This window comes from Genypterus blacodes, unplaced genomic scaffold (genome assembly GCF_046128005.1).
Source record: "Genypterus blacodes isolate CSIRO-AG114 ecotype Tasmania unplaced genomic scaffold, CSIRO-AGI_Gbla_v1 ptg000021l_1, whole genome shotgun sequence".
In the NCBI taxonomy this organism is placed as follows: Eukaryota; Metazoa; Chordata; class Actinopteri; order Ophidiiformes; family Ophidiidae; genus Genypterus; species Genypterus blacodes.
The window spans coordinates 4,212,672-4,232,560 of NW_027466834.1; the positions used below are offsets into that span (position 1 = coordinate 4,212,672).

Sequence of the window (19,889 nt, forward strand, 5' to 3'; positions counted from 1 at the left end):
CTTATTCAATGATTTATTCAGGAAGTCGTGTAAAAACGTGTATGTAATGGACTCCCTGGGTGGCCAAGCTAAAGGGAAAGACTAACAGAGCCTCCTAACGGATCTTTAACCACACCCACAGCCACCTACCTGACTATGGACATACAGGGTGAACTTCTGCTCGTTTCTGCGTGGGACTAAGTCACTAGACTCTTGAATTTTGTTCATTATTAGTGGATATTTAAGATCCCAAGCTAGTTACTAATTTGTTTGCAACCAACCCTTTCCTATTGTTATTGCTATTGCACAGCTGTGTGCAATATAAGTGTTCTTTCATTACTTCCCTTCCATGTTTAAAGCATTTTGCTGTCCATCCCATATAACAGTAATAGGAAGGCCTTCCAGTAAAATGCAATCCAATACATTACAAACTACAGCCTCAAATATCACCTCTCTGAATCCCCACAAATATCCAATATTATATGCTTCACAAAGAGTTTCTATATTAGATTACATTAGATTGTACAGGCATTCAGGATGTATTGTGTTTACACCAGCCTTTCTGCAATAGATGGAATACTATATAACACAGACAATGGCCAGGCTTAGAAAATAAGTAATGTACAGCCTACCGGGCCAGTTTGTTGCATATATGAATCAAGGAACACCGCTACTCTATATACTTACTGATCTAAGGAGCCCCCTGACATGAGTTATAGGACAATTCAGATATTAGAAAACATTACACTTGCTTCTGGTCGACTTTGAAAATTATTTGTAAACACCAGTAATTGCAGAAAACCGTTTAGAGGCTGGAAATCTCTCCTATGCAAGAGTCTACTAATCAGACATGTATGCCAAATAGCATAAAAGAAGAAATAAATGACAGTTATGTCAATATCAACTTTAATCTTGGACAGCACATTTCATAAATAACAACAGTTCATTATTGCTTTCTCTAATCTATATCTGGTAATAGAGGCTTGGTCATTGTGGGTTACATAGTGCTTGCAGACAGTGCAGGAGACAGGAGCATTTTCATAGTTTTTTAACTGCTAAATTAAATGCAACGTCAACAGAATACTTTTTTTCCCATGAACCTGTGCTCTGTTTCAACGTCCTGCAAAGACAATTGAACAGTTTAGAAACAACATGAACACCATCCACAGAATCAGTAAAGTGTACCCATAGTGAAATCTAACGTTTTGCTACGACACAAACAAGATGCCTTTATACATAAAATAGTTCAAATTCATCACAACATATTCACAGATGGACACAAAGATTCAAAGGAGCAAAATATTCACCATGGGAGAAATAAAGTGACAAAGACCATTTAAACAGACACAAATAGGACACTAGTTTGGTTTTAGTGTGTCACCAAACAGGTTCTCAAGTGCCAAAACAGGCACAACCCTGTAGTTTGTGACCCCAAAGTGAATTCAACACTGAGGAACAAGCCAGACATTACACAGTACAGTGAAAGCATCATCATATGTTTGATAGAGTATATTTACTAAGATATCTAATAAATAAAGCCAAGAAAAGTCGTTTATGTCGTAAGGCCTGAGATCTGAAATCACACCACACTGAGAGAAACAAGAATTTGGCCATGCATGTGCTTAGTTTAGAATTCAAGTACAAGCAATACAGCAGTAGGAGGAAAGATATAGTTGTCTTCAGGTCATGTTTAAATGGGTGTGAGCCGTTTCTACTGATCTTAAACGTGAGATTAGGCATGACTGTCTATTTATTGAGGAGACAGTATTTCACAGTGTAAACAAGCAGAGAAAACAAATCAAAACAATATTTCCTGAAGCAAATACTGTATAAGAATTTACATCAGTGTACAAGGCAAAACATTTTGGCGCAAAAACCCATATCCATCCTCAAATCCCTGTGAGGTCATCCCGTCTGACCAAGCCAACCAGCTCACTGATCACATTTTAAACCATTAACCTTACCGCAGTAGGTTACAGTCTATGGGAGGTGAGAGGAGGGGGGGGTGAACTCTGTGTCCCATAGCGCCTATCTGTTAAGGTCAGAGGTCCACCCCTTTCACCAGAGCCGTCTCCAGGGTGATGGTGAAGTCGTTGAGTGTGTGTAGGATGCGGGAGAGGGAGTGCACGGCGGCTGGGTCCCGTAGCAGAGCCCCCTCCTCGTACATCCGTGCCATCAGGGGACATTTGGCCAGCAAGGGGAGCCACTGAGACAGGAGGCGATCCCTGCCAAGTCCAACAAGTCAACCGTCAATAACAGTCTAGTCCCATAAATGCATCATGAATCTTAGCGTTTCATTTTAAATCTGATGGTTAACTGGCTGAAAGACAATAGAGGCAGAGTGAAGTTGTCTTAAAATGACTAATTAATGTCTTCTACTATAATCACATTAGTTGCCTTTCTTGCATTGCAGCTATCATCTATAAAGATACTTTATTTGGCAGTACATTTACATAAAACAACCTTTTACACTTCAGAAGTCTACCAAATACTACAATTGTGGCCATAACTGTATAAAGTTCAGTCACTGGTTATGCAGATTTACGGCAAACTTAATTCATCCTGAATTGGAATAGGAAATTTAAAGTATCCCTTAAAGAAAAATGGACGGCTGGATGTATTTGTGCTATGCAGGTTTTATGTAGGTTTTCTCTGATAGGTCGACCAACACTAGAAGATGTCGGCTGACACGTTACCTCCACATAACTGCTATATATGTGCTGTAAATGGGTCAGCCTGAGAAAACCTCGGAGGCAACATCCTCTGGGAGCTTCAGGAAGGAAACGGTGTCGCCTCTCCACAACACAATATACTGACCAGGACGCTTTACAACCAGATTCCAGGCAGTATATTTGCAAACCACATCCTTATTTAAACACTCAAAATGTGTTTTTCTTTTGGTTCCTTCCCGTGGATATTGATTTTAGCCCTTGTTGTGAAATTGTTTGAACTCTCACCTGATCCCCAGGCAGACCAACAGCTGGAACTTTCCCTCTTTGCCAATGTTTCGTGGTGAAGCATTTATAGCGTTGACGTAGTGGCACAGCGAGGTAGAAGCTGATTCATGCAGGTCGCCCATCTGATCAGCTGCGTCCATGAACACTACTGCCTTCTCTGAGACAAGATGGATGACATTAACATCTGTTAGTGTATATGAATAGCAGTGAAACACCCAAACCATACTATGTTTTCTGCCATATGAAATGTGAAATTCATACTGACTGCCACTAGGTGGAGACAACAAGAAGATAGGGACACTTAAATGGGTACTTACCTACAAATTCCCAAACAAACACATTTCGCTGGAAGAGACGGTTGGATCTGAAGCCGTGAAGCAGGAATTTCTCCAAGGAAAGCACCAGCCCCGCCTCGCCACATAACAAGACCGTCAAGTTTCCTCTCTGGCAGCATAAAAATGGGAACAGTTAATGGAGGCACTTAAATCAAAAGGCTCGTCTTTCAACTTCAGAGTATGTCACTCGCGGGAGTGATAGAGGACACTGCGGTTTATGCCAAACCACCCACAGCAGAGAACAATGTTTATTTTTTGGAATTGTTTTTCGACTCATTCCTCACTAGGAAAGAAATGGTATTCACAGAGTTTGAAGCTCCCTATATTAAAGCCTGTGCAGTGAGATTGTCCCGAGGGCCGAGTACTCAAGTACCTGCTATAAAAACACAATAACAATGAACTAGAGGCCCATTAGTGTTAATCTATTGTGATCCATCAAGTCTCTGCGGTGATTTTAACGCCCTGTTGAGTGGCGAGAGGCCAGTCTGGCACAGAAATAACCCAAATGAGATGCAGGCTGGAGAAACTGGGGTAATGAACCATGTTGGAGATAAACAACAGAGAACACAGAGATGCTCCTGTGATTTGTAATGAAATTATGCTCCACGTTTAGCTGGGTTGCTTAATGATGAGCTATTACAGATCACCTTTATTACAGCCCATTTTCATGCCACGCAGGAGACATTACACGCCGTTATTTTATTATTACCGTTATGCTCTCTGCTGATCACGCATTTAAAGTTTAATGTCACCCCCAAAAAAAGAGCATAAGTGAAGAGCTGAGTCCCATTTTCAAATCACGCACCTCTTGCTCCGGCTTGTGGAAGTGTTTAACAAGGTTATTCGCCGCCTCCCTCATGTCCTCTTGTACTTCAACGGCCAACATTCCTGCGAGGTTAAATGAAGACGGACAGAATAGTTAAAGATAGAAACAGTTGGGATGAAGGATGACACAGAAACGAGGGAGGGGGAGGACGAGTGACGGAGAAGGAAGCTGATACAGGCGGAGAAGCCTTCGTAGGTAGTATAAGCCGGCAAGTAGGTCAGCTATTGTGCAAAAGAATGTGTCCTTTTGTCGGTTCTTACTGCTGCGGCCGGCAAACGATCCCAGCACTGCCCGTACGCTCTGAGATGGAGAGGACAGCTCTGGAGGTGTCCCCGTCCACCTTCCGGAGTCCTCTTCGGCGCCAGGTGACACCAGCTGACCAATGAGAACTCTTTCTAAGCTGCCATCGCCCACCCCCTTCCCCAGCCAGCGGCCACATGGGAACCTGGCAAGTAAAGGAGACCCAGAAGTTTGTTAAATCTCATACAAAAATAAGTGTCAACTAAAAGGAGCAAAGACACAGGGAGAATCTTACTTGTAGGTGTGTCCCGTGATCTCGTTGTACACCATGACGGAGTCGATCAAACACTTAGCCAGTAAGCCGGAGTTCTCTTGTCCCAGCTGCAGAGTGCTCAACCTTCCCAGGTTCTTACACTGGAAAACACACAAACCCGAGTGAGAGAAGCTCTGAATGTGTCGTTTGTTGTTGTTTTCCGCAAATGTCGAGCACATTTGTGTAGGACGTAGGTATATACTGACCTGGAAATAAATCTCTTGTGTATTCTTCGGGATCTGCCGAACTCCTGAGTCACCCAGTTCTCCAGACACACACACCCATGGGTTGACGGTTGCCATTGCGATGCTAAGCTTCTTCATGGGTATTATAACGACACGGTATGGAATATCTGGATAGAAACAAGACACAAAGAGCAAAGCTTTCAATGTTAAAGTTATCTCAAAACCACACACATGGCAGGTATCAAAACAAATCCAAACAATGACATTAAAATGAATTCTGTAGGTCAAAAGGTCAATGGAAAAGGGAAATTCACACGTGGCACTTTTCCAAAGATGTGTGAGTTCTATACAGAGCAATATGCAGAATGCTGATTGATGTGTTAGTACTGCTATAAACCGTTAAACCGGTTCGGGCCATCAAACCGACGCAGTGAGTTATGTGTTTGTCCTGTGGGAGTCTCTGGGACGTACTGATGGAAGTGAAGACACGTGTGAAGCAGAGGTAGTCCACAGTGTTGAGAGAGAGCAGGTGGAACAAAAACTGTTCCCGTTCTTCATCGCACTGCAGGAATGCGTGGGGCTTATACAGCTGTCTGTCCACGGGACACAAAGAGGGAGAAATCCATCAAAAACATGGAAACGAAACTCTAAAAGCCTTCTATCAGAGCCTCTTCCTATGTTTAGAGAGTGATTTGTACCTGAGAAGTTCCTGGTTCATAAGCAGCTCTTTGAGATGCTGGGAGAGCATCTTCTTCTCCAGGGCCAGATGAATCCAGGCCCGGGCCTGACCCACCTCAGACAGACCCTCACTCATGGTCTGGATAAACCTAGAAAAAACCAAACTTGAGTGAACCTTTTTTCTCTAATCAAAATAATTCACAGAATAAGTTTGTATGCTCCTCATTACCTCATATCCTGTGTTAAGGATCCTTTAAGAAGCAGAGCTCCATCATCAAACATTTTCTGGTTTGGCCCATTGGACACTAAACAGACAGCACATTTAACATATTTGATCATTTGACTCTTGGTGATTTGTGCAGAGACAGACAATACAGCCAGCATCTGACAGCACTCTGACCTGGAGACTCGGCTGGTGCCTCCATCTTCTCCTGGGCAGCCTGGTAGTGGAGCAGATGGGACCAAAGAGCAGACTTCCCCTGTTGCAAACAAACAGTCAACTCCTGCTGGAACCAACACACTTGTAAACATTCAGGCTATTCAATCTCATGTCTATGTGTTCATGGGGTCCCAGATATCTTTATAGGTCACTTGGGGTTGTTTATGGTAAGTAGGTGTGTGTGCGGAGGTGCGAGTGTGTGTCTGACCTGTTTCAGCTGCAGACCGTGGCCCCAGGTTCTCTCTAGCAGGTCACACAGACCGTGAATCAGTGTGTTTTCCTGCAGGCCTGTGATGTTGGCTTCACCCTGACCCAGCTCCACACTCTCCTTCCCCATCCTCTCCATCAGCATTCGTTTAGTCTACAAAGACAGACAGCATATTCTCTTCTTAACCTTGAGCCACACACTAATCAGACAGCGGCGAGGGCAAACGGAGGCGACGTCTCACCTTCAGACGGCACTCGCTCAGCAGACCATCGGCGAACTCCCTGTGGGTCTGAGTGATGGCTACAGGCGACGGGTCCAGCAGCTTAGACTGCCGTAGATTCTTCTTCACAAATGTGTGCCTCTGATGAATTAAAACAAAGCAATAAATCAGTCAACTTTTGTGTGTAGACGTGTGTTTGTGTGTGAACATACACTCTGTAAGTACCTGTCTTTGTTCACTGTCTGCCTGTTCGGTGCCTGCTGATCTCTTTGGCTCAGACCTGCGTGATGTTGTTACACGACTAGACCACCTGTTCACCCAGATGACATCATATTAAAATAGATTTCACAACTCTGACAGTGTTTGTGTGTATTTATAGCTCATGTGTCTAGCCTGTGGGATGAGGCAGCAGATTGTTGGTGCTCTTGTGTTTTGTTTAAAGCATGAAAGTTGGGCTTACTTGGCATTTTGGCCCTGGGCGAGAACATCAGCCTGCAGCTTGGGGAAGTAGCCCTGCTGGTGACGCCCCTGGCCGATCCTCATGTCCAGCAGGTGGGGGTGTATGGCTGTGTGGTCTGCCTTTACCAGACGCCGCTCAATGGCCTGGGCTGCAGAGAGAAACGTGGCCATGGTCAAATGGGGACAGCGACTGTAATGGTGACAATAAAGAATGCTGACAGGAATCCTTTTTCACTGTTGGATGATGTTATCTCATATATGAACATCTTCTCTGACAAAAACGACTAAACAAAACAAAACACGTGGTATGAAAGAGAGTGATATAAAGTAAATGATAGTAAAAGAGCTTGTAGCATTTGCCTTGGTGTTATTTTACAAGTGTTCCACCTTGTGAGGAAGAACTTAAATCTTTAATTTGTGTTTGAAGCAGCATCCACAGTGCAGTCAGTACTTTGCTTAACCCTTTTGTCCCCCCGTTTTTTGTTTGAGCCCCTCCTCGGTACCTGACTCAAAGAGCACTGTGCACTTCCTGTAGCGACAGTTCCGCGTGTCCTCCTCGTCTGTGTCGTACAGTCGCTCTCTCTCCAGGCGGCTGTCAAACAGCTGCTGCAGCGGCTCCCTGTCTGCCCAGCGGGAGATCACCTTCCCGTCCACAAAAGACGAAAACATGGTTGTCTCCAAGAAGTGGGACAGGAAGTGCAGGTGTGATGCGGGCTGGAGTGAGAGGAAGGAACCCTGAAACACACATATTCAAAAGGGATATATTATGTCAAATTACCGTCAACAATATTTGATAATAAGAACAGAAAATAGATAATAGTAGATACATTTAAATTTAACATGCATGATCTTTTAATAACCTTGTCAAAGCTGGACATCCCCTCTCGGTTGAATATCCAGGAGTCCAAATCAAGGGCGCCGTGAATGACAAACTCCTCATACCTGCCAAACATGGCAGCGAATCGGCCAGCAAACACCTCCCTCAGCTGAATGTTCAACTTTGCAGCCCTCAGCTCTTCCTCCTCTTCCTCAAACACGTGATCCAGCGGCTTCCCTGCGTCTGACATTTTCCCTCCTCCGCACCTCCGTGCCAGTGCCTGCAGCCTTTCCAACACGGCCAGTTCCTCACCGCCAAGGTTCCCGTTCCTTCTGTCCTCCATCAGATCCTCCAGGACCAGACTGCTCAGGCGGGGGGAGGCGGTGGCGGTGGGCTTTGTAATCGTGCCCCCCTGGGTAGGGAGCCCAAAACGCAGCAGCACCTCGCTCAATTCCTGGAGTAGCTCCGTCCGGTCTGGGAAGGAAGGCAGGTCCTCTGGGGGCTCCACACAGTGGTTGTCAATATCAACAAAACACAGGTTGGCCTGTTGGGGACAAAGACAGTGAAGAAATACTTATATGATGAAAAATACACACAATACGGCCACCAGACTGAGACAGGGAGGATTTCCACACCAGTAAACAAATCATGTGTACGGAATGTGCCCATAAATCTGCTGAGTAATGCATAAAACAACTTTTACAGTAGGAGATGGAAAGCTGTAAGCAGCAGAGGAGCTCAGCCCAGTCAGCAGCAACAAGAGCGTCTACACTGACCTCTGGCATCAGCTTATCGCCTCCAGGGAGGCGAGGGGATGTACTGAGGAATGGACAGTGTCTGGCAACCCTCCTCTCCCAACCCCCAGCCCCTCCTAGTAAACATGTGAAGTGTATGATTAAGCTGTTTCCCCACTGCTTATTGTTTGCAAATTGCAATAAATTAAGCCGGGATTTTTAATTGGCATGAATTATTCATTGTGTCGGATGTTTCTCAAGCCCTCATGTTTAATGATCTCGCTTTCATCCCTTGAGCCATTCTTCTGCTTGCGCCTTTCTGGGGCAGAGCCACTTCAAAGGGCCGTCAGTGGGATGCTCATGCAGCATAAAGTGATTATAGATGCAGGATTGGATTTGTGGACGGGGAGGAGGAGTAGCTGCGAGGAAGAGCACTGATGAGCCTGCCAGGCCCGAGGCAGGGGGGAATTATCATGCATGCAGAAGGGAGGACCTTTCTGAGTAGAAGAGCCATTTAATTTTAGCTATACTGTAATGACTAATAGAATCTTGATTGGCACGTTATGAACAGCAACGTTACACAGGAAACTACCGGCGGATTACATCATAAGCCTGCTGTGTGGTGTTGTACCTCGTGTGGCAGGTGGAGGGAGGATCTCTGAGCTCCGTCTCTCCTCTGGATGCCCATCAGGAACGGCACAGGGGCGTCCAGGAGGTGATACAGTGGTGCAGAAAGGATAGGCAGGTAGATGTGTTGCCACTGGAATGGGAACAGCAAGGTAGTGATGCTCTCTGCCACAGTCATCAAACGCTGGTAGTCTGAGGAGATGAAGTAAGAAATGTCATGATGATGGTAAAAATTCAGCCTTTTTCTTGCTCAGTGTGCTGGCCCGAATTAAGTGTAGTGAGTGAGCAGACTGGATACCTTGAGAGCAGAGCAGGACCTGTGTCTCCAGAAGCACACAGGTAAGAAGCTGCACCATATTGTCCACGCCGAGCAGGGAAAACGCCTCTCCGAGAGGATACTCCCCCAGTGGGAGCTCACCTGGGCCAGGGCGCTGGCACAAGATCGGCCCCTGAACCCCGTGGAACTTCAGAGACCTGCCGGGTGGAGGCAATGGCACCTCATACAGAATGTTGTGGATGTAGCTCTCTAAAGGAAGCGGCGGCGCTGTGTGTGAGGTTACAGCCTGGTGTAGCTGAGAGAGGAACTGCCGAGCGGCTTGAAGGAAGGGGAGCGGTGCGAGGATGCAGAGGGCTTTAGACACATACAGAGTGTCCCGTGCCGGGTCAAAGGAGCCCGCGCAGCCAAGGCAGACAGATCCCCCCACCAAGGACTCGGCATCCGACTCATCCAAGCTGCTTACCAGCGAGTCCATACTGCAGGTGGAGGGTGAAGAGGCCGATGAAGAAGAGGAAGAGGGAGAGGAGGCGGATGACGTGGAGTGATGCTCTACATGATGCATCTGGGAGAGCGTCTGCATGGCGGTGATGATCTGAGGACTGGTCACCTCCTCATAGAAGGTGTGGACAAAGCCGTAGGAGCGTGGGCCGTTGTCAGTGGTAACAGTGAAGGAATGGAACCGTGATTCAAGTCTGTCAGCCTGCGTCCTGAATGACAAGCCCCTGGGCATACAAAGCTGAGGAGAACATGATGAAGAGCAAAAGGGAGAAGAAGATAGAATGATGTCAAATAATCAACAGTTAATTGATTGAATCTGAGTGGTAATAACTGAGAAAATGTCTTGTTTAAAAGAACAATGGAGGCTCGATCTCTCACCATGTTGACTGCGTCCTTATTGAAGGGGATCCTGTCTGTGCTTTCAGGGTAGTGTGCCAAAACCTTTGACTTAAAGGAGCGTCGAATGGGGCTCTGCTCAAAACCCTCACCTGGGAGAGAAAAAGGAAGAATGAAAAAAAGACAGTTATGACACAATCACAAGACGATCCATGATCTTCATCACAACAGGATTTAAGTAGACAGAGAGAACAGGATAGAAAACGATCACGCATAGCTTAAAGCCGCTGCCATGTGTTCAGATTCTTCCTTAAATGATTTGTCTGAGACGAAAGTGAAGGGTCACTCTGCAGCAAAGAGGTTATGTAACATCACTCATTGCCATAGAGACAGAGTGCAGCACATGCTGGTCACGCCACAGTAAGAACGACTTCTGACTTTTGAGAGGACAATTAGATGGCTATATTTATATGGACACAGGGTTTTTTAATGGCTTTATAAATGATCACTACAAACTAGAAAACCTTTTTTTTTACCTGTTGATAAAGGGGACTTCCAGGTTCCCTGAAATACAGGCCATTCAGACCAGACAGTCCACTCTGTGGCACTCTAGCTCTGGCCCAATGGAAAGTATAAGAAGGCAGCTAGTCTGAATCCGACGGTGTAAACAAAGCATTCATCAGAAGGTGGGAGGTTCAACCGTTACAGCTAGACGTAAAGGACTGTATTCCATATATCACCACAGCCACAACACACACATTTGATGCATTGCTCAGTTTGGCAGAGAAAGTGAGTGTGTGCGAGTATGAGTTGATGCTGAAAATGGGAATATGGGCACTGGAGTGGGTGATCCAGTGAGTGTGTACTTTCATTATTCATCCCGTCTGTGAGGGGATTCCCATGTGCAGGGCGCCTCACAGCATGCTATTAATCCTGCATACCTCCTCAAATATGACAGAAACTCACCTTCATGCATTGACAGATAATAATAACAACAGGTTTGATACTCTTACTCAGCATTCTGGGAGATATTAACCTCCCCTGTGTCAAAAATGACGCACAGGAGTCTCAGAAAGGAAACGATGGTGTAAGCAGAGTGATCCACACAACAATTCAGACTGAGTCAGACGAGCAGGTGGCAGAGAAAAGTCTAATGCATCACTGTGACAAGAGGAGAAGGCAATGTTCTTTGCTAAGGATACAAACTGTGTAAGTGCTGAGCGAACCCAGCCTCACAAAAGGACACCTACGGCAGTTGCCATGGTAGCTATTTCCGCTGTGTTACCATGGCCTTGAAGGTAGCCATCAAGGCGAAACTCGTCAGCAGCTACGTCACTCTGAATTTCATCAGCACGCTCCCACCAAAGGGTTCACACAATTCCAAAACAGACTGTCACCATTTTCTCTTTCTTTGTGTGTTAAAAGCACAGATTAAGTGTGAGGTCGGTGAGGGCGGTGTGTTTCAGTCTCTGAATGAAACACTAAATGGCTGTTTCAGCCAGGCTGTAATTATCTTCCTCCTCCTACCACGTACACACACATACCAGCCAATTAGTTGCTGTTGTCTTTACATAATCCGGTGCTGAATGATTCTGTCTATGTGATTAGCATTGTTGCATGTTGTTAGAGGGAGAGAGTTCAGACGAAAGAGGCATTTATTGTCACTGGCATTACAACTTACTGTGCATTAACAGTAATGCACAGTCTGTGCATTACTGTTAATTAACATTAACAGTTAATGCACAGTCTGTGCATTAACCTCACCTACAGTATATGAGGAGCAGCGGTCAGCCACAGTGCAGCACTGAGGAATCAACTACAAATGTACAACCTTGTGCCTTGGCAGGAGTAAATAACCAAACACTGTGATGGGGGTGGAACCAGAGTAGCTGGAGGAACCCACACAGAACAGGACAGAACATGCAACATCTACACAGGAAGGACCGGGCCAGCACAGGATTTGAACTCAGTACCTTCTTGCACTGCGGACAGACTCATCAAAAAAGGTTTATTCACCCTGATGGTTTTCTCATCCATTAAACAGAAAAAAAGATAGTCAGCTGTCATATCCACCACCATCACATCAATAGATGAGTAGATGAGGACATCGTTTTAGTGGAATGAGATTGAGGTGAGTTCAACAAATAAAGTTCAAACAAATAAAGTCACGCCTTTCAGTGAAGGTGAATCCGACACCAACACATTTTGTCTTCCATTAGTGACCTCAACATGGTGAGCTGCCTAAAATGAAGGGTAAAAGTACTTCTGTAATAAAATAACATTGACAATCTGTCCTAAACATAAGATGCTATGTATATTTTCCAAAACGCACACTTTCAAATCAGTTCAGTTCCACTGAAGTCATTCCCCTGTGACAGTCATCTGGCGTGAATGGGCTGAAGCTTCAGCCATTCAGCATTCCAACAGGGAGCGTCATGTGAAATTTGATTAGGCTGCAGAAAACACAGTGGCATCCATTGAGAAGCCAACAAGAGCAGATTGTCTCTTCATAGGCATTCATTAATTACACATACACACAGAAGACAGAGACCATCCCAACACGTTGTTTATACAGGCACAAGTTAATGTACCTAAGAGAGTAAACACCTCTTGATAGACCACAGTTGCAGTATCTATACAAAGACAGACACAAACACACACACTCGGTCATGGATCCATTAAAAGGAGCAGCCCCCTGCTGCAGTGCCTATGAGATGACCTGTGGTTGCATAAGCCGACTGCTAGAGCTCAGATACACTTGCCAGTGGCCACAAAGACCGAGCTATAATCTGTATAGCAGCACTGTGTTGTTCTCTTCAACAGAGAACATGGCCTAATTTAACAGTTTTTCTAGTCTCAGCACATTCAAATTATTCATTGTTGTGTCCTTTAGAAACCAGATTGTTAACTTAATCATGGTTTCCCCTTAGGAACTGTTCTACATACAGTAAATGTTTGTTTCAAAGAACAAGAACAATACAGGGTGTGACAATTGTGTAAGCTCACAATTGAAATCTAGTACTATTGATGATTAAGTAATCATGTCTAAAAATGGCATTTTGCCACAAGTAGGCGTCAATAGAAGAACGTGTTTATTTGACAGAGGAGGCTTGTTGGTGAATCTTACTCACACACACACACCCTCTCAGTGACAGTGTCAACAATGCAGCATGTGAGAAAGCCACACTACCTCACTTGTCAATTTTCAACAATGCAACCAACAGATGAGACCAAAAGTTATCAATCACAAACAATCACAAGGCAGCATCACTGCTAGTGACATCTCTATGACAACCCCCAACAGACAACACTACAGCATCCCGGTACCTCACTGGGAATACTGGTTTGTATAGTAAAATGGAGCGTCGATTGCTTTCTGAGACCAGGAAGATGATGACAGTATCGTAGAGGCAGGTGCAACATCACCATTATCACTGCCCTTTGTCACACAAACACACAAACACACACACACACACACACAGCCCTGGGTTTACATGGGGCCACACGGGCTACTGATCACTGCCTCCATCTGTGTTGCAACATCAGTAGAGGACATTGTTGTCTCTCTGATCATGCCCGTTTGTCTTATGAGTGTAGCAGCGGGATGACTTGCAGAAAACATCGCTGGATTCTCCGTAGGCTCACATTTGGGATCAAAAACGGAATTTTCGACCGACATCAAACGCACCATTTAATCACCAACACGGCAATCAACACTGTTTACCTCAATTAAAACGCCTTTCAGCGACACTTAACGTGTGTTCAAAAACATTGCAAATAATGTACGACAAATGACGCATTGGCAAATCTAAATGTCATTAATTCGATCTTTGTTATTCCAATGCAGCCTGGTTTACGCGTTCAGGAGGAGAAAGAAATATGGCGTGAAAACAAACCGTCTGGGTGTCATTCAGGGCTCCGCGAACGTTACGCTGCCTAAAGGAGCTGCTGTGTGGATGGTGTGTGTATATGTATCTCCTTTTAGTTACATCTCCATTCTTGTGCACCGACCCTACCTGCTCCATCGTCGGGTTCCAGGCCTGTCTCCGTATCCACTCCACACACAACAAAATAGTGGGCGAAGCGGCAAGAAGCCGATCCCGTGGCCGCGGTAGAGCCGTTCATCCTCGGCGCGTTGTACTGTGAGCTCCGTTTACTTCTGCTTGACGGTGTGGATGTTCATAGCTGATGCGGCGGATCACGAAACGATTGTCCCCCCCGACACCGATGAACCTTTCTTGGTTACTCGGGTGCTCGTCTGCGTGCTGATCAGCGTCCTGACTGTGATGCGATGGATGATCCAATGGTGGTCATCAGTTTGTTCACAGGGGGGAGGAGAGAGAGAGAGAGAGAGAGAGAGAGAGAGAGAGAGAGAGAGAGAGAGAGAGAGAGAGAGAGAGAGAGAGAGAGAGAGAGAGAGAGAGAGAGAGAGAGAGAGAGAGAGAGAGAGAGAGAGATCCTGCTTTGATGGGAAAGTGGTTCAACCAGTTCATCATCTGAGTACAAGTGCTAGAACATTTAATCTACCTGGCTTACACTCAAGAGTCTCAAGAGTTGCTGTATGTGTGATTGCAGTCATAAATTGGGGTTTACTGCATTTGCTCTAGATTTGTTGATCATTTTGGTTGTTCTGGCAGTCAGCATCACATATAGTGTGTACTGTGATAAATAAATCTGGAAGATTTAAATTGAAGATTGTTCGTGCATCTTGATTTAGCAGGCAAACAACACAGCTGAATCCAAAGAAATCCATGTATTCTGTTCATAACCTCACACTCCACAGCACCTCAAATGTGGCACCACATAAGGTTACCTATGGGTGCTTGGTGCATTCATGTCAGTTATTGTGCAAATCTGATCTTGATTGGTGAAGTCAGAGCTTTTTGTAGCCTCATCCAGAGTAGGTAAGACCTCAAGTGCTGTTTAGCTTTCTTCTGCTCTGTGCATGCAGCTGTGAAGGACTAAATCTGGGCAAAGGGCTTAATTGAGCTACCAGGAAGTCCCCTTTATCAGCGATTTAGCTATCATAAACATGTTAGACTCCCTCCCCCTTTTTAAGAAATACCTTAAAAATACCCAGAAATAAAGTTTTTCAATCAAAGCTTCTGTTTCATTGAGAGGCTCCATTTTTACTCAGATAATTTAATTTAACACATCAAGACAGACAAAAATAGATGCAAATGTTGACATTCATAACAACGGCCATTTATTGAACCATTCAAGCAGGTATTAACAACGATACTTTCCATCTGTGTTTCCTAACTTAACTTAATAAATATAATGCTCCAGGTCAAAGGTAACTCTCTCTGGCTCTATCTGTTCCAGTGCACCACACGCCTGAGAGATGGGATCCAGGATGGACCGAAAAGTCAATGTCCAACCAAACAAACAATATGCAGCATTTCTGTGCACCTGGGCTAGCTCGTCATAAAATCCCTACAGTAAAAATAATAAAGACAATCATCACATTTTCCATGGATATAAGAGGAAGAAACACCTTGCTGTTAAATACAGTTTAACAGTCATCACAGGTGTCCACAACTCCAGTCCTCCAGCTCGGCTACATTTGGCTCCGTCACCTGTTTTATAAAAAGGAAGCCATCATTCTCAGGTAACATTAAATAAGGTGCAAGAACCACTATACACACTAACAACCCTCAGATGTGCTAAGTGTATCTATTGTCATCAGAACGTACATGTTTGTTGGTTGATCTGTCTGAAGTTTGTGGTGAAAACAACACAAGCCACACAGCCCAGACATCCTTCCTCAGGAACTTCCTCCAGCTCCTCCCTGGAGGACGCGTAAGTCATTCCAGGTGAGAGAGCTGGAAATTTCAGTTGACTTCCAAAACGTTTACCGAGATAGTGGTTTGCCAAAGCCAATTTACATTAACCGAAAACTTTGTAAATGAAACACATTTGCTTTGTGTTATTGTAAGGATTTGGCATTTCTGAGCCAATGTAGCCTTGTGGGACTGGGGCTGTGGTGCCTCCATTGAGGTCTCAAGGCATGCTAAGGTGTGCAGCAGGGAAACTGTCCTCTCCAGCCAACGCCTCTCTCAACAGTTTACCAAACAGGGGTAGTAAATTGGGGCACATTGTTAAGGTCATACGGACACATTTGGCAGTGGGTTTGGGTTCACAAATTTGACCCGGACCTCCATGTATTCTGAGCAATTAGACGAGGCTCTAATAAGGGCACAGCGGAATGGACACAGTCCTTTGAAACAGGATGAAAAGGAAGGAAAACTGGGCAAGGTGGTCTGTCGTTAGCCCCTCCACTCTACTCTCTAATGGATGCTTCCTGCTAATAGCTTTGGGTCATTGCTCATCAGTGAAGTGCCGTCTAAGAAGCAGGAAACAGGCAGCTGGTGAGGTGGAATCAGTCATTAAGTGATGCAAGGTCAGAATATGGTGGATGTGGGGTGTGTGGAGGATTTCAAGCCTGTGACTGGTTGATGGCAATAAATCTATTGTTTTATTGGAAAAGTGTAAGGTTCATGGCTTTGGCAAACTTGTGAAAGTAAAGGCTGAGCATTAAGAGAGTGCAGAGACGAAAGGTCTAGGTCAAGATACGGGCCACCTGGGCCTGAATCTCCCCATCAGGGTGTGAAAGCAGCTGGACCAGTTTGCTCTGGAGCTGGGAAGACTCGTCCAACAGAACCCGGAAGAGGCAATCCTGCTTCCTCCGCAGTTCATCAGCCACCTGGGCAGACGGCCTCCAGGACTTCAGATTTCCTGCAAAGGTCAGCAGTCTTAAGAGCACTGGAGGGACAGTCCGTACATCAAACAGCAAGACCACAGAGGCTGGAGCCTGGGACAGAAAAGCACAGAACAACTAGAGTAAACTGAGGAATTACAATACATCATTACAAAATGACTTGAAATTCTGGGTTAGAGACAGAAATGTGCTTTTGAATCCTTCTCACCATCTATACTAAAATCTATAAAGTGCAGTACAACTGTTAAGGTAAGAAGATCCTCTTCATGCTAAAATAGTCACTCCATGTATTCACAGCAAGAGGCCAGGTTACAGGAAAATTGGATATTTGAATCCCTGACAACAACTTCCTGAATTTGGATCCAGTTCTCGTCCCTTTAATCATACCTGAGCTTGAACAATGTCATCCATCGTGTCTGGATTAGATGATAAATTCACAAGGACTTTCAAAGCCTGAACCTAAAACAAAAACATCATTAAACATTTGATTGGATTTACATATGGTTAATTTTTCATGATTCTAATGCATTACAAGTCATAACAATAGAAGAAGTGTTAATTTATCATGAAAATCAGAGTAAGTCAAGCTTAAGGACAAACTCACCTGTAGTGCTTCATTGCTCACAACGAGCAGTGAAAGTAAAAGTGTGATTGATCCCTTCAGCAAATGTTGATGTTTGTCTGTGACTGAAAGGTTTGTCAGCAGCCTGAGAGCACAGAGCTGCAGGTCTGAATTCACTGGCGACATCTCAATCAGCTCCAGCACTCGTGGTATATAAACCTAAGACGGCAAGGAAGGAGGACGCTTTTAAGCAAAACCTGTGAGTACATGAGCGGGGAGTACAAAACCATGTTCATGCCGTACCTTAAGCTGCTCTTGGTTTTGGATGTTCATACACAGATTATTCAAAGCGTTCAGAGTTTGCACCCGAACTTCTGCGACAGGATCTGAAAGGAAGCCAGCTATGGTATGAATCCCTCCAAAGTCCCGTATTCGGTTCTGAAGGATCAACGGAACGGATAGAAACACTATTCAGTACTTGGCAAGGGATGAATGTGAAATAACAACAAACTACAACAGCAATGTAACTTTAAATTGGGACTTCCACCAAAGGTCAAATGTCCTGTACCTGATTGACAGTGAAGGCAGCAGCGTTTCCTAAAGTGAGGAGGATCTGAGTCCTTTCAGCTGGACTGCTGCTGGCCTGGAGACATGACAGCAACACCTGCAAGTGCTGTGGCTCCAAGGATCCAGGTGCGCTGTCACCTATGGGAAAAGCAAAACCAGGACAAGAGATGGAACAGGAGGGTAGATGACATCATTACCCGGACAAAGAGTGTGATAAGTTCATATATAAGCAATAATGTCCAGCTTTGCTCCACAGTTTTCACCTGATGCAATACCTTCATCTTTTGTGTCAGATCCTCGGCAACTGACCACATCCAGCCCGGACACTTTGGCCAACAAGCTTCCCGGCTGCATGCTGCCTTCGCAGGACTGACTACGCCTCACGCCGGCGCTTTCACTTTTCTTACTTTTCTTGGAGCTTCCCCCGCTCATGAGTTTGTAAATTCCGTAGGATGCTCCGGCTCCTGCGACGATTCCAAGCAGCGCCTTCATGCTGCCGAGCCTGGGAGCGGAGCTGCCATCGCCCATGCTGCTGTCCCCTTTAGCTCTCTGCAAGCTAGCTAACCCCCGCGTTTAACACAACAAACAACGCGAGTCTTCAGTTAAACTGCTTGGCTCATGGGTTGGGTGACACCAAATCCCATCGAAACCACCAGACTACAGCCCGCGTCAAACTCATTCTGGCACAACCATCATCCAGCAAACTCTTGGCTGACAGGCTACAGTTGTCAGCGACCTCCTGTCCTGTTGTTCCGGCGTTGCCTCACACACCGGCCGACCAAAACTTTCCCCGCGTTACTTGATAATTCAGCCAAAATCTCAGTTGATAATTAATTTGCATTACATCAAAATTAAATGTGTTTGCAGTGAATTAACTGGCTCACTTGGAGTTTTTACAGATTTGGCTTGGTTACATTTTCACACAATTTTATAACGCTGCAATTACTCATAATGATTTAGACGTGTTTATAGTTTTATGGATGTGGCTCTGATCGTTATCGTGCATCCATATATGATCAATTTGATCATAGAGTCCAATTCGATTGAAAAAGACAGTGGAAAATTAAGTGAAAGCCCAAAATAATTTACTTAACAACAAAACTATTATATTTGCAGATGTATCAATGGCATGATATCGATCGAGTATGATCTGGAAGAGCACGACTTGAACGCACCAACATGTCGGTAATTTATTTTAATAACACGCCTTATTGGCAGCCTCACGTATGTCACGTATCTCACGTCCCAAGGACTCAATAGTTTCCTTGCAACTTTCCAGATATGACCACAAGGGTGCGCTCTTTCGGCAGCTTTCTTCTCGTGGGGCTGTGATTGACACAAGACAAGTGCCAGACCAATCGATTCTGTACATTATCCATCCATGTTCAAGAAAATCTTACTTTTTGATCATTTCCACCTCTGGCCCTGATTTGCATTTATTACATGAGATTTGGCATTTGTGTATGCAAGGGCCATCTAAAAGTGATGTCATTTTAAGCATCAATAATTGCTCAAGCCCACTCAAGAACAGACACATCATATTCAGATAACATAATACTGATGAAAGGTAAACAGCAAGCAAACTGACTTATCCAGTGCTATAAACATTTGCTTATGGCATCATCTATCATCCAAACAAATCCCCGACTTGTCAGAGGAATTGCTTAGATATTGTGATAGATGCATGTTTTAATATTCAAAATCCCCCTCCAGCTGTTCTGCTGTCTGTTTAAGAATGCCTACAACTCTTCTTAAACAGATTTGACAAGAGCTTGCGCAAGGGAAGCCTGCAGGTGCACAGTGAAGGACCAATATATGAGCATATGATCATACAATTTTTTGCAGATGTGATCGAAGAAGATCGAAGTGAATCCTGTAAGCATCAAGTGAATTTGTACACTGCATTAAACA

General features: G+C 44.8%; 2 protein-coding genes across 3 annotated transcripts; both read right to left on the minus strand.

The window, feature by feature from the left end:
- Nucleotides 1-1,085: 1,085 nt before the first annotated feature.
- LOC142991995 (DENN domain-containing protein 5B-like) lies at nucleotides 1,086-14,397 on the minus strand. Its single transcript, XM_076142238.1, has 21 exons — nucleotides 14,145-14,397; nucleotides 10,171-10,280; nucleotides 9,316-10,030; nucleotides 9,022-9,209; nucleotides 7,700-8,200; nucleotides 7,343-7,574; nucleotides 6,841-6,988; nucleotides 6,606-6,690; nucleotides 6,402-6,521; nucleotides 6,161-6,313; nucleotides 5,914-5,992; nucleotides 5,743-5,818; nucleotides 5,534-5,662; nucleotides 5,307-5,428; nucleotides 4,857-5,002; nucleotides 4,633-4,751; nucleotides 4,358-4,542; nucleotides 4,077-4,159; nucleotides 3,254-3,380; nucleotides 2,937-3,093; nucleotides 1,086-2,204 (listed from the first exon to the last, which is right to left on the minus strand). Exons 1-21 carry the CDS (start codon nucleotides 14,251-14,253, stop codon nucleotides 2,021-2,023), a joined length of 3,768 nt encoding a protein of 1,255 aa, XP_075998353.1. The 5' UTR covers nucleotides 14,254-14,397; the 3' UTR covers nucleotides 1,086-2,020.
- Nucleotides 14,398-15,311: 914 nt separating this feature from the next.
- armc10 (armadillo repeat containing 10) lies at nucleotides 15,312-18,747 on the minus strand. Of its 2 annotated transcripts, none has more exons than XM_076142533.1 (6): nucleotides 18,254-18,747; nucleotides 17,980-18,116; nucleotides 17,715-17,849; nucleotides 17,454-17,630; nucleotides 17,237-17,308; nucleotides 15,312-16,942 (listed from the first exon to the last, which is right to left on the minus strand). In XM_076142533.1, exons 1-6 carry the CDS (start codon nucleotides 18,504-18,506, stop codon nucleotides 16,691-16,693), a joined length of 1,026 nt encoding a protein of 341 aa, XP_075998648.1. In that variant the 5' UTR covers nucleotides 18,507-18,747; the 3' UTR covers nucleotides 15,312-16,690. The 2 variants fall into 2 exon arrangements, with proteins under 2 accessions (XP_075998648.1, XP_075998647.1); XM_076142532.1 differs by having other exon boundaries at nucleotides 18,242-18,747.
- Nucleotides 18,748-19,889: the final 1,142 nt, after the last annotated feature.